Source organism: Phytophthora sojae (assembly GCF_000149755.1).
Source record: "Phytophthora sojae unplaced genomic scaffold PHYSOscaffold_11, whole genome shotgun sequence".
Classification (NCBI taxonomy): Eukaryota; Oomycota; class Peronosporomycetes; order Peronosporales; family Peronosporaceae; genus Phytophthora; species Phytophthora sojae.
In genome coordinates this window covers 1,865,214-1,878,428 of record NW_009258125.1, presented here as the reverse complement: position 1 = coordinate 1,878,428, position 13,215 = coordinate 1,865,214, and the positions used below count along the sequence as shown (strand labels likewise).

Sequence of the window (13,215 nt, the reverse complement as noted above, 5' to 3'; positions counted from 1 at the left end):
CATGAACGCGTTGACCAAGGTGTCATTGTCGATCCGACGCCACCTTCAGCACTTCCATCATTCATTCGACTGACGCCCGCGCAAAGTTGATCTGCTACTGTAACACATAGCAAAATTAACAAACTCAACAGTTAAAGCGACCCACCGCACACCAGGCTCGCTGATCAAGGGACAATACCACCGACATCACATGAATACATGAACAACATCATAATTTGGGTAAACCTCTTCGTGTATTTTCTTGCACTTGTTCTTTACATTATAAACAACACTGCACAAAACATAACGTTAGAATAGGACGTTCACAGTTATGACAGGGCATAGAGTGTTTACCTTGTGTCTTGCAGTCCTCGGCCGCCATCACCCTGCGCAAGACCAGCCAGCCGGCAGTGTCGCTGCAGCCGCACTCACTGGTCCTGCTGTTGCTGCTAATTCTGGCCTCGGCGGCCGTCACCCCGCGCGAGGCCAAGCCACTGTCGAAGTCGCCGCCCTCGCCCGCGTCGCCGCTCTGCTCCTGGTGCTGCTGACCTCAAGTGCCATCACCTCGCCCGAGGTCGAGCGCTCGCCCACGTTGCCGCCCTCGCCCTCGCCCGCGTCGTCGCCCTGCTACTGATGCTGCTGGCCTCGGCGGCCATCACCCCGCCCGAGGCCCAGCCACTGTCGCAGTCGCCGCCCTCGCCCTCGCCCGCGTCGCCCTGCTACTGATGCTGCTGGCCTCGAGCTCCATCACCCCGCCCGAGGCCGAGCACTTGTCCATCTCGCTGCCGACGCCCGTCTTGCTCTCGGTGCTGCTGGCCGGGGGCCCTCTCCACGCGCTCCGAAGTGAACGATATGAATGAACAGGATTTAGTTAGGATGTCATTAAAATGAAATAGATGTCATTAAAATGATTTGCTGTAGTACCGGTACAGGTTGGACACCTTGGTCGGACAGTTGGAATTTTGACGGTATGGTCTATAGTCTATGGGCGGGGGCGTGTCTGTGCGAGCGAGCGAACGCGAGCGCTGCAACCCGATATTTTTTTTTCTAGACACCGCGCCTGGCCGAGACGAGGAACTTAGCGTAAGGGACAAGGGGGTGGGGCAGGCCGCGCAGCGGCGCCCCCCGAGCGAAGCGAGAGAGGGGCGGGCCCCCCCGCAGACCCGTCGCTAAGTCCGCAGACGAGAGCCAACGCTTTCATACTGAAGGTTATTCTGTCCTAAATATGTACCAAAACGTTCCCATGGTCTTAAATCATTTGGGAAAAACTTTGGGATTTGGGGCGTTTTCGGGGTGCATTATCCAATACCTGTGATTATATGCTGTGGACCCTCGGACGGCATTGCCTGCCGTGTTTCCGCCATTTCGAGCATATTCAAGAGCAATGTGCCTCTGGTTCGGGCAACGTTTACGGACGCAAGCAGGCATCATGGTACTTTGTACAGTAAGACACTACGAATCCTCTCGTATACATTGTACGGGTTCTGGGCTCGTGACACTTGTTTTCATGGTTGACCGTGAGATTTCCTTAACGATCGGAATCCCCCCCCGACCCCCTCAAGATGAAATGGACCCAACAACTTCGTCTTCCTTGAAATGGGAGTCTTATACATACTGTGCATGTATACTTCAAGTAATAGGAAATTCCAAAAGCGACTCTCTTTGATGGCATTCCATTTTCAAAGGGGTACTTTACTCAATTTGAACTGATGCCTGGAGCCTCATGAGAGGTAGACGTATGAATTAACCGACAAGCGAAGCACAGCCTAGCACTCATAGCTCTATGTGATCTGAAGGGGGGCCAACTTGGTCCCTCTCACAGGATAGCGTAGCCTCGTACTCCTATTCATTATTAGTTCGAAGTACAAGTACATGTATTTAGTACGGCGTGTATGTGCAAGTACTGCTGCCAACTTGGATTGGCAAAGGTGTAGAACAGCGAGAGCAAAAGGAAAACATGACCAGAACTATCGCTCGTGGGTCTATTAGTCGTCGCTAGGAGCCAAGAACCGCCCACCGAAATTGAGTCCCCTTTGCCGAAATGACACCAAAAGTGAGGCGATTTGCCTTTTCCGCAGAATATCAAGACGACCACGGCGCGATGACGCGAAAGCCAGCATAGAAGATTTCTCACGTACAGGTGCTGGTTGCATCAAATTACTGGGATTGTCACCCAAACCTTGACAAAGGAGTAGGTGTACGCTCTAATGGAAAGGACTTTCAGATTAGACCCAAAGGAAGCAACATGAGCTGAGCCTCGAGGTCAACCCTCCAAGCCATTCCAGTTTTACTCTCTCACAGCAGAAACTCGCCCACGCTCGAAGACAAAGAGAAAAATGGGGTTCGACCTCCGTGTATTCATTGCAGGCATCGCCGTCGCTATGAGCATTTATGTAATTGCATCTGTTGGATACAAGGCCAGACCGGTTCAACCCAGCAGTTTAAGAGCCACGAACAGCGATTCCGGCAACAACATTACTGATGCTGCTGCAGTCGTCAACGGCAGCACCCACCACGAGACCGAAGACCGAGGGCTCTTTTCTTCCTTCAACCAGTTTCTCGGCAAAACCTCCGGCCTCAGTAACAAGCTCTCCGCCATGAAAACGAAACCAGAGATCGCCGCGGCTCTGAGCAACCCAGTTCTTAATAAACTGGGAGCAGCTATCGAGACAAACCCGAAACGTCTAACAAACCTAGCGAAGAACCCGCGCGTGCTCGATAAGTTGGCGAAGAAACCCCAAGTGGCAAACGTGGTGAAGGTGCTGGAGCGGAACCACGTATCGTTCACTGCTTAAACACGTGGTTTTTCTTCGGTCGCTGACGGCCAAATATCCCACAAAGGTAAGCTTCGTATTCCGAGATCGCCAACTTGTTCAAATTATGGAAGAAGCTGTGTTTGGATTTGAATAACCTCCTTCAAAACATTCGTGTTTTTTTATCTTTTTTATTCAGAGCAATCGTGTGAATCAATTCCTCGTCATACCATGCTGTTACTTCTACTGTTTACTGGTGTTTGCCACTTGCGTCGTTAATAGTTCCTGTCTACAGTAAGGATGTGGCGGGCCTCAACACCTAAAACACTGAAAAGGCACCATCAAGCTGCAATGGTTCGTCCACCTTTGCGCCCATTCCACTGCTCAGCATGCACCGACGGGCAGTGGTCATTACATTGTACAGACGCTGCTGAGATGCGTCGGATCTGGTTCGAATGCGAAGCACTTCCACGTTGTGCCGACAGTTAGGTCGCGTAAGCTTGACTGGTTCAAGTTTACCATGCCTGCTTGCGTGTATAAGCTTCGTTTGACGCGGAATCGATAGATCCTCACTACTTGCTCAGTGCTGCGTGGTTGGTTCAAATCGGCGGACTTTTAGTTAAATCTGTACCCTTCGTGGGCAGAGTTTGCGTGACATTTTGATAATTTCCCTAAACAAACGACGCCCGTGGCTCGCTTTCAACAACTTGCCCTCGTTTTTTAGGAATCTACAATAAATGTACTAGTATTGTGGAATCCTCGTGTTATGGGGCAATATTCCTTGCATTTTGTTGTTGTAGACACCTGTGGTGTTTCTCCTACTTTGATTTCAAGTCTTTGCCCACGAAATGATGTCGAGTACTTCGAAGTACCTAGTTGTAAGTTACCGAGCTACACGTTCCCCCATTTCACGTGCGGCCGCACGAGCATGTTGGGCCACAGCGACGAGGTCAACGACGATCTGGTCTGGAATCGCTGCTGGCAATTGCGCTTGCTGCGGCAGCCCGAGAACCCGTCTGGAGTCAAAGTTCACTACGTGGTTGGCCGGAACGACCCTCTCGGAAATGTTGAACGAGAGCTGACAGGCGTTCTGGCCTGGAGGGGGGTTGTGATCCGGGACGTCATAAAGCTCGTAGGACCAGCGATCCATTGCCAATGACATCTTCAGACAGAAGATGTACTGTATATCTTGGAGTCCGCGATACATTTGCACCTTGGGCCGGACTGAAGCCCACCGCTGGATGCGCATAATCTCCACGACCACCGTCGCTCGTCCCCGGGGCACTTGAGTTCCAGGGATTTGGAAGCCAGGGATTGTACGCAGCGGGACGAATGCGTAGTCTGGCGAGTACGTCATCTGGCCCCCATTTGGGGCGCAGACTCGATTGTCCACGATGTGAGCCATGAGCACCAACGGCATCCCAGAACGCGCCCAAAACGGAGGCTAGCGCGTCCTCATGTCCAATGGAAATAGGCAGCTCAACAATCGAGACTCGGCCGTCGTCCCACACCAACTGCCGAAGTCGAAGTCCACGAGGCAAATTGTTCAGCTGAGCAAGTCGATTCCACGTCTCCAGGGGTACGCGCTCCGCCACGAGAATCTCCGTGCCTTGATCCTCATCGTCGTCGCTGTCGTCGTCATGAACGGTCGGGGCAGCGGCGGCCAACGCTCCGTCGAGGTCGATGAGTGCGAATTCACGTAGTAGGCGATCCATGGCCCCTCGATGCCGAAAGAAAAGGTTTTTGATGCGGGAGCTGAATCCATCATATTGCCGCGTCGCAGTTTAAAGTGTGTTAGCAAGATTGGGGCATAGATCCTCCCCAAATCCTACATTTACCCCACGATCTTGGAATGTTTTGTGCGGAGCGTTCTGATAGTTTGGATATGAACGCATAAGGGGCAATGTTGCCTTTTCTTTTAGTTAAAGATCTGAATGACGTATTTCCTACTACTGGCAGTGGATGTTTTTCCCATTTTGTATCTCTCCTCCAGCCTTTGCTGTCCAATTCGTTAAACCTCTTCCGTTGGGTCACGCAGCTACGTGTTCCCCGCGCAAACGCGCCATCAAACGCGCACGTTTAGCTAGAGCGACCAGGTCAATGGCAATTTCGTCTGGAACGTCTGCTGGCAACAGCGCGCCCTGCGGTAAGCCGAGGTCACGCCTCGAGTCGAAGCGAACGAGATGCTGGTCGTTAACCGGCACGTCCGTCTCGTTAATGTCGAACGAGTGCTGCTCAGCACCATCAGGATACACTGGGTTGTTGTTGCCGACGTCGTAGAGCTCGTAAGGCCAGGAATCCATCGCCGGAGACGTCTTCAAACAGAAAATATACTCCACACCATCAAGTTGTCGATACATTTGCACCTTTGCGTGAGCCGACGGCCATTGCTCGTTGCGCATGATCTCCGCGATCACGGTCACCCCACCCGCTGGAAATTGAGTCTCCGGGATAATTCCTGGCACCGGGCAGAACGCGTAGTCTGGCGAGTGCGTCCGTCACCTGTCCTGGCCCTCTGAAGTTTGTTCGTCCAAGATTCTCGCCGTGATCTCCGCACGCCTTCGAAAATGAGTGTTGAACTTAGCTAATGGCGCTGCGGAAATGGGATGCTCGACAATTGAGACGCGCCCGTCATCCCAAACCAATTGACGAAGCCGAAGCCGCGAGGCAAGATGTTCCGTTCGGCGAATCGGTTCCACGTCTCCAACGATACGCACTCCGCCACGAGAATCTCCGTGTCTTGCTCCATCGTCGTCAGTGCCGTTGCTAGTGGCGCCCTGCCCAGTGTCGAGGTCGACGAGTCCAAATCCACGGAGTAATGGTCCGAACCCCTCGATCACCAAGTCAGGACAACCAAAACTTGCAAAACTCTTTGGTACACTTGGTTAAATAATTTATCGCAACACGTCTCAATGCAGGAACGTGTAAAACGTCTGACTCTCAGTCCTCAGGCGCGAGTCTTCCCTCTCGATCTGCACGATATGCCTTGGCGAGTAGAAGCTCTCGCATCTCAACTCCAGCGGCTTCGGCACGACTTGAAACACCTCCAGCATCGTGTTCAGCCGCGGGATCGAGTACTCGCACACGGGCTCTATCATGAACTTGATCGCCAGACGCTCCGAGTTCTCTGCAAGCCATTCCGCCACGCGCTTGGTGGCCAGAATCTGGCCTCCAGCTCCCAAGTCTCCGATCTCGTTCGCGATAACCTCGGAAGCCCCAGTGTACGTCAACTTGCCCGTCACCGCGTGGACGTCTTGGATGAGGGACCCCTCCGATCCGACGGCGTCATGAATCCCCATGCGCACGCGAAGCCCGCGGAAGATTGTCTTGGTACCGACTCGCACCTTTCGGGTAGCAGGTACGAGGCCGTGGAGCTCCTTGGGCCACTTGGCGTTCAGCAGTTGAATCTGAGTATCCAAACAGTACTCGACAGCCTCTTGGATCGTGTGGAACGCGAGCTGGAATGAATCTCCTGCGGTGGTGATCTCATAGCCACGATACGCCGGTAGAAGCCCTCTCATAATGTTGTCGTGGATATGAGTGGCTTGCTGCATCACTTTGCCGTCCCCCACGCTCCAGAGCGCACTCGAAGACTCGATGTCCGTGAACACGAAGACCGGATTGATATACGGCAGCTCCCAGCCACCAGGAACTACCACACATTCTCGACGCTGCGTGTAGTGCGCCTTGATATCGGCAGGAACACAGCAGCCCAAGCAGCGCACTACACACGGCTGACTGCAACCAGTGGCGACGGAGAGCACGAAACCTCGAAGGTAGTACAGGACGAAGCTCACTCCAGCATAGCCCGATATCTTCGTGGCTTCACCCGGTACTAAGTGCAAGATCAGCGACGAAAACTGGAATTGGAACGCGAATAATGAGTACACGAGCCTGTGCGAAAGCAAGAAACAGAGAGAAACACGTTAGTTTTGCTTAGAAATAAAGAGCTGGAACGATACTGGAAGGTTTTTACTTACATAATCCACTTGAGACGTCGGTAAAGGGGAGAAGCCACGGAATGTCCGTGCACACTTTCGAAGTTGCGTCCCTTATTTTTGAGCAGCACGACCATCGTCACCATGTATAAGAGCACGATGATCTGCAGCAGGTACGCGACCAGCAGCAGCGAGTACGCGTAGCTGGAATAGCCCGTGAAAACTATAGCAAGCACCACTTGGACTGTGAAATAGATGGCGATGCTGGACTGGCCGATCCACGAGTACAGTCGAATCTTGGCTCTCTCGTGCTTCTCTCCTCGATCCATGGTCAGTGCTACGAGCTTCGACAGTTCGTACACCAAGGACGCGATCCATACTGTGATGCCGAAGTGCGTCGTGTCACCAACGATGATCGCGGCCGTGACCCAGGCGTTCTGCTTCTGACCCATCTTGAGCACGGCGCTGGTGCCCATTCGATACAGCTCCGTCTCCACCATGGCCTGGCCCACCAAGTCTTCGTCATCGTTCTCTTTGGCGTCCCGCGTCACCACCGTAAGCCAAGTGAAGTACACTAGCCTGGACACCGTGCAGATGAAGTGGTAGGTGAAGAACACGGCGAAGAGCCATCGGACGCTGTTGGCCCGCACGTCCCAGTCCTTGTAGAGCTTGAACACGACCAGACCCGTGCCTATCGCTGACAACGTCAAGGCCGACACGCACAGCAGCGCCCAGATCATGTGCATGGGGAAGCTGGTTGACTTATGACGCTTGAAATCACAAAGGGAGCTCTTCCACGAACGGCGAAGGTCAAATGTTGGACACTATCGAATCGCGATGATTAAACACCAACTGGGACGAGGGCACAAAGCTTCAACGTGCTGCCGCCCGCCGGGCCACGCGCTCGCGGTTCTTTTCGGTTCTTCCAGCCGAATGAATGCAGGTATCCCCTTCTTGCGTCGACGCCGCATCGACGAATGGTTTCACAGTTCGTCTGCAGACTCGAGAGAGCGGTAAAACGGGAGCAGCGGCCCGTTGTGTCGTAGCGGCAAGCAAGAGCGAGTAGACCGTTTCGAGTTCCTTGCATGAGAGTCAGCAGCGCCAACCTAAGCTAAGCCAAGCTGCTGGGACTTCCGTGGGTCGTTTCGCCTCTCAACGCCTTCTAAGAACCGCGCTGAGATCAACTGGTATCCCTGGTTTTTGCGGGAGTCGTGGCTCGTCCCAAGCGCTGATCTGCTGTGATGGGGCCAACTCGTTTCTAGTTTGAGGGGCTTTTGCTCGATGCTCGCGGCGAAATCGTCCTGCGGAGAGGCGCAAACTTTTGGCACCAAAGTTTGCTGACACTGCCCTTGGCCCCGCACGCTCGCACACTGCATAGTAACGCTCGCAGTCCAGCCGTCCTTGCGGTCGTTGCAGTTGAATCGTTCAACTCACTCCGAGCTTTTGACGCCATCGCCGACCATGAATCAACACTTTTGAGACGGCCCGATCCCTTCCCAAGTGCCGAAGATTGATCGACCGAACGAACTCGAAATGCCCAACTGGCCGAAACCTGAAAATCTCCTGCCAGCCAATTCCTGGAACTGAGAGCAGACATATATCGACCGAGTAGCATATTTAGGGCCCAGGCCAAACAGTAACTGCTGCAGTGGGAGGTACTTGGTCGTCTTCGCCATCTGGCCTGTCGAGGCAGGCTGGTTGGGGTAGTTAGTGTCCGTTATAGGTTTTTGGGCTCAGTACAGTCGCCCCTTGAAGACAAGAATACAAGCGCAAGTGTAGAAACCACCGTAATACAGAGAACCGTTCGAGTTACAGCGTGACTGTCGAGTCCAGCTTGGCACGCTGCAAACCCATGGAGGGCCTGCCCACACTCGTCGTGCCTGATGACCCCGAGACCGGAGTCATCGAGCGGCCCAAGACCCCGCCGCCCATTCAGATCGATGAACAGCGCTTGCTGAGCACGACGGTGCATCTACTGGCCAAAAAGCTGCAGGCGCTGCCCAATGCTCCGGTGGCACCCGAGACATTCGAGACTCCGCAGGGTTCAGCTCGGGACAATCCGCAACCTCCAGGATCCAAGCAGGCCACTCCACGACAAGCAACAGCCCGAAATGACCCTCAGCCACCAGGGTCGAAGCAGGCCACGCCTCGGAATGACCCTCAACCTCCTGGATCAACGAAAGCGACACCCAGGCCACCGACTATCAATGAGGGCCAGCCGGAACAGTCGACCATCAGCGGAATGCCGCTTGATGCTGCAGTAGATGGCCCTGAATTAGCCCGGCCTCAATCGGCCCACGCTGCGTCATTGAGCAGTAAAGACTTCAAGGCCATGGCCAAGCTCGCTGCAGCGGCAGCCAAGCTTGATCGTCTCGCAGCAGGCAACAAATCCGTGTTCGACGCCAATATGAGCGACATCGCCGCCTTGGGTATTGGAATGGAGCTCTATTTTCTGTTGATCAAGTACCTGGGCTGGGCTTTCCTGACAATGGGGATCGTGTCACTTCCGGCCATCGTTGTGAACTACTACGGCGACGGTGTGACGGCCAAAATGGTGGATCCACTGCAGCTCGCATACGCTTCGCTCGGAAATCAAGGCGTGAACCCGGATATTGCGTCCGATCCGAAGTTGTGTCTGCCTCTCGGAGAAATCGACTGTACCGGGGTGACAGTCAACACGCCGTTCACGACGGACCCCCAAAAAGTGGCTTGGATCGTGACCTCCAGCGATGCGATCTACTCTTTCGTGTTCCTGATTGTGTATCTGCTCTTCCGTCGCCACGCGAAGCGAGCAATTGATGCTCACCAGAACGAGCATCTTACGCCCGCCAAGTATGCAATTTGCGTGCGGGGTTTGCCTCCAGACTCCACCGCTCGGGAGGTGCTGGAACACTTCAACTCGCGTTATGATCCGACTCAAGAGGAGAAGTACTTCCCGTTATGGCTCGGGTGCTGCTGGGCAAGACGGCCGCGTAAAGTCAAGAACTCCCTTAGCAAAGGTGCGGTCAATTGCAACGTCGTGACTAATCTCGACCATCTCTGGCAGCCAGATAAGCTCAGTCAGGTAAGGCCCACTACCTCGGCGCAAGCACGGCCGTCTACTTCGAGCCAAGCTCGGCCATCTACCTCGGGTCAAGCCCGACCATCTACGTCGGGCCAAGCAAGGCCGTCCACCACTGGATCCCCTGGTACTCCGCGAGTTGACGAGCAGAAAGTCGAGGAAGAACAGCGCGAACGTCGCGAGCAGCAGGAAATGTATCTGGGCACGTGGATTGCTGAAGTGAGCATTGCTCACCCGACGGGAGGGTTGCTACGAACATTCCTATCCATGGAGGTGTTAACCCGTAAAATCTCTGAAGCTCAAGCGCTCGTCAACATTCTCACGCAGGACAAGGAGCAGGCGGAGATCGCACTGCAGAATTGGACGCCACCTCCTGGCAAGCGGAACCCAAAGAAGCCCAAGTCCGACTTCAAACCAGCCGACGAACGCTTACTGCAGGCCACGACGAAGAAATTGGAACGGCTTCAGGCTGCTATGACCAAGAAGACAAGCAAACTCAAGGCTCTGAAGCAAGCAAACCGCCAGTGGCAAGAGCAGCAAAAGCAGCTAGCGGATGAAGCAGCAAAAGCTGCGGCCGCTACAGGTGACGCCGCCACTGCTACTACGACAGAACCTAACAAAGCGAAAGCCAAGCCAAAAGCCAAAGCGAAGAGCAACAAGACTCCTGACGCTAAGCCGTTCGACTTGAACGCATGTGAGTGCGCTTTCGTGGTGTTCAACAACTTGGAGTCACGTCGTCGCTGCTTACAGGACTACCGTCGTTCGAATCAATGGCTACCGAAGAAGTTCCAGCCCAAGGCACTTCGCTTCCGTGATGGCAAATTCCCACTCACAGTGCTCCCTGCCCCCGAACCGTCCAACATTTTGTGGGAGAACCTGGAAGTAACTTCTCGCTCGCGACGGATTCGCCGCAGTTTTACCAACTCCGTTACTTTCGTGCTGTTGCTGATCTCTGGTGCGATCATCTCTGCAGCCCAGTCAGCTCAGCAGACTTTCAAGGATAAAGCACCACCCGCGGGACTGTGTGAATCCACGTTACCGGAGATTTTCTACGCTAGTCCGGACTTCTTGACGGCGAAAACTACGTGGGATCTTGAGTGGAACCCAAACGCTACGTGCACTCCAGGGGATAGCGGCGAGGACCGCTATCACATCGCGTACTCGAACGGCATCATCAACCCCATTACGGTTCAAAACCCGACATCCCCGGTCAGTGAGTTGAATCGATGTGTGGATCCGTGCGTGTCGGAGAAGTCGAGTACAAAGTGCAATACGCTCGCGTGCTTTGACGGCGTGACTCGTGAAGAAACCGGTGCAGACTGCGAGACTTACACAGCCAGCCACGTCCTCTATTGCCTCTGTACAGCTCAACTACAGACAAGCATCTCCGAGCTCGGGCTACTCAGTGGGCCTCGAAAACTTTGGGAGACGTATATCCCCTGCCGTGGATTTTTGACAGATTTTATCGGCAAGAACGCGTTCATCGTGGTGGCGTCGGCTGTGGTTGTGATCGTGAACATCGTGCTCAAGACCGCACTACGTGCCTTCGCGTCCTTCGAGCGACACACGAGTGAGTCAGCTAAAGCTTCAGCCGTGGCTCTGAAAATGTTCGCAGCACAATTCTTGAACACTGCTATCATCGTGCTGGTAGTGAACGCGGCACTGTCGTTGAGTGCTGTGCCAGTCATCGGTGAGCTGCTCCGGGGAAAGTACAGCGACTTCCAGCGTGATTGGTACCCAACTGTGGGCATGGGCGTGACGATGACAATGCTGATCAATGCCATCATGCCGCAGGCCATTCTACTTCTGCAAGTGTGTGTCATCAGCCCCTTGAAGCGCTGCTTAGCACGACGAGGTGTGCGTACACAGGAGAAGATGAATCAGCTGTACGCTGGGCCAACGTTTGACCTGGCTGTACGGTACCCGATGATCCTCAACTCGGTCTTCGTGACTCTCGTGTTCTGTGGGGGCTCTCCCGTGCTGCTGTTCATCGCGGCATTGGCCTGCACCGCTACGTTCTGGATCGAGAAGTTGTCGCTGCTGTGGCTGTACAGCGTCAAGACTGCGTACGACGAAGCTCTGGGTGAAACTGTGCTGGGTTTGTTGCCTTGGGCTTTGGCGGCGCACCTCGGGTTCTCGTCCTGGATGTACGGCAACACGGACTTGTTGAAGGCACCGACGTTGAAGCTTGGCTGGGTGTTTGAGCTGCTTGGCTTGAGTACTGACGGTGCCACGAACACTGAGGAAATGTACAACAAGCTGGTCTTGCAGGCTGCGTCGATTGATCCTCTCGGACAACATGGCTTCATCGTCAAAGTTCTGCACGTGAACGTGATGCTGATGTTCATCATGTTCGTGCTGGTGCTAGTGGGAATCCTCCTATCTGCTGTCTGGGTGGGTGTGTTGCTTCCGTTGCTGCGCAACACACTCGGCAAAATCCTCGTGGCTTTTTGGCGTCGAATTCGTCCGATCTTCCGGTTCTGTCGGTGCCGGTGCTCGTGTTTCTGTCGGCGACGACGGAATGCCGTCAAACCGGCGCCTTTGCCTGGTGGTGAGCCGCCTTCTGCCCCTGTTCCGAATCCTGAGAAACCTCCGAGTGGAGGCCGATCGGCCAAGGTGGCGGCCGATATCGTTGTCACCGATATTCCGACAAGTGATCCGGCCGCCCAGCCGACAGCGGAAGCGCCAACACCGACAACACCGGCAGTAGTGGCGAATGGTAAAGAGGACGGAGATGCGGTTGGAGTGGCCGAACCTCTGGTGCAAAAGTCTTCGGTCGTTCCCCCAGTACCGATAGTGTGGGCCGCAGAGCAAGCAGCAGTAGCAGCAGCTCCGACCGAGCCTTCGAAGCCTAAAACTCCCCGTTCGGCTAGACCAGTGCCGACTGAAGTCATCTTGCCGGAGTTCACCGATTTCTTCCGCAAGTCCGTGGGCCCGAAGTTCCGTCCCGACGCCAAGCTTGGCTTCAAGCGCGACTCCAGCCGACCGTCCGAACTCGTTCGCCACTGGCAAGAGGAGACGATGAGCAACGGATTCCACCGCAAGGCTGGAGACCCCATGCGGACGTGGGAGGCAATCCAAGCCCCCGTCAAGACGTACGCGATTGAGGCGAACGCCAAGTACAGACTCGCCGTCGCTGAGCTCGTGGCTGCGTCGAAACGTGCTCTTACTATTGCTGAGACTCCGGAGACTCCTTCCAAACCCGAGATTGCTGTAGCTCCAAGCCCAACTCCAGCAGTCGATGCAGGACTAGACGTAGCAACTGCAGCACCTCCTGTTGCTGCGCCTGACGACTTGGCCAAAAAGGACGAAGCTGTGAAAGATGCCACAGCGGTGGAGGCACAGCCTGCTGAAACACTAGTCACTGTTGGTTAGGCACACACTAGGATCAGACTACTACCTGTGGATGCAAGAAATGTTTATTAGTTTGATAAGAGCTCCACCAACTCAAGTGCTCGCTGTGTCTCTGGGTTTCGTGGTCCCT

The 13,215-nt window shown here is 54.5% G+C and overlaps 5 protein-coding genes across 5 annotated transcripts; 2 read left to right on the top strand and 3 right to left on the bottom strand.

Moving 5' to 3' along the window:
* Positions 1 to 2,315: 2,315 nt before the first annotated feature.
* PHYSODRAFT_306339 (hypothetical protein) lies at positions 2,316 to 2,774 on the top strand (the record flags this gene model as incomplete). The annotated part of the gene is made up of 1 exon (XM_009538311.1): positions 2,316 to 2,774. One exon carries the CDS (start codon positions 2,316 to 2,318, stop codon positions 2,772 to 2,774), a length of 459 nt encoding a protein of 152 aa, XP_009536606.1.
* An 841-nt stretch (positions 2,775 to 3,615) lies between these two features.
* Positions 3,616 to 4,447, bottom strand: PHYSODRAFT_306338 (hypothetical protein; the record flags this gene model as incomplete). Its single annotated transcript, XM_009538310.1, has 2 exons — positions 3,616 to 3,912; positions 3,938 to 4,447. The coding sequence occupies 2 exons, from the start codon at positions 4,445 to 4,447 to the stop codon at positions 3,616 to 3,618; spliced, it is 807 nt and encodes a 268-aa protein (XP_009536605.1).
* A 315-nt stretch (positions 4,448 to 4,762) lies between these two features.
* On the bottom strand, positions 4,763 to 5,218 carry PHYSODRAFT_526597 (hypothetical protein; the record flags this gene model as incomplete). The annotated part of the gene is made up of 1 exon (XM_009538309.1): positions 4,763 to 5,218. A coding segment is annotated over one exon (456 nt), but the record flags the coding sequence as incomplete, so codon positions are not given.
* Positions 5,219 to 5,641: 423 nt separating this feature from the next.
* On the bottom strand, positions 5,642 to 7,410 carry PHYSODRAFT_527413 (hypothetical protein; the record flags this gene model as incomplete). Its single annotated transcript, XM_009538308.1, has 2 exons — positions 5,642 to 6,626; positions 6,713 to 7,410. The coding sequence occupies 2 exons, from the start codon at positions 7,408 to 7,410 to the stop codon at positions 5,642 to 5,644; spliced, it is 1,683 nt and encodes a 560-aa protein (XP_009536603.1).
* Positions 7,411 to 8,522: 1,112 nt separating this feature from the next.
* PHYSODRAFT_526452 (hypothetical protein) lies at positions 8,523 to 12,948 on the top strand (the record flags this gene model as incomplete). Its single annotated transcript, XM_009538307.1, has 5 exons — positions 8,523 to 9,734; positions 9,900 to 12,257; positions 12,318 to 12,384; positions 12,559 to 12,826; positions 12,873 to 12,948. The coding sequence occupies 5 exons, from the start codon at positions 8,523 to 8,525 to the stop codon at positions 12,946 to 12,948; spliced, it is 3,981 nt and encodes a 1,326-aa protein (XP_009536602.1).
* Between the last annotated feature and the right edge of the window lie 267 nt (positions 12,949 to 13,215).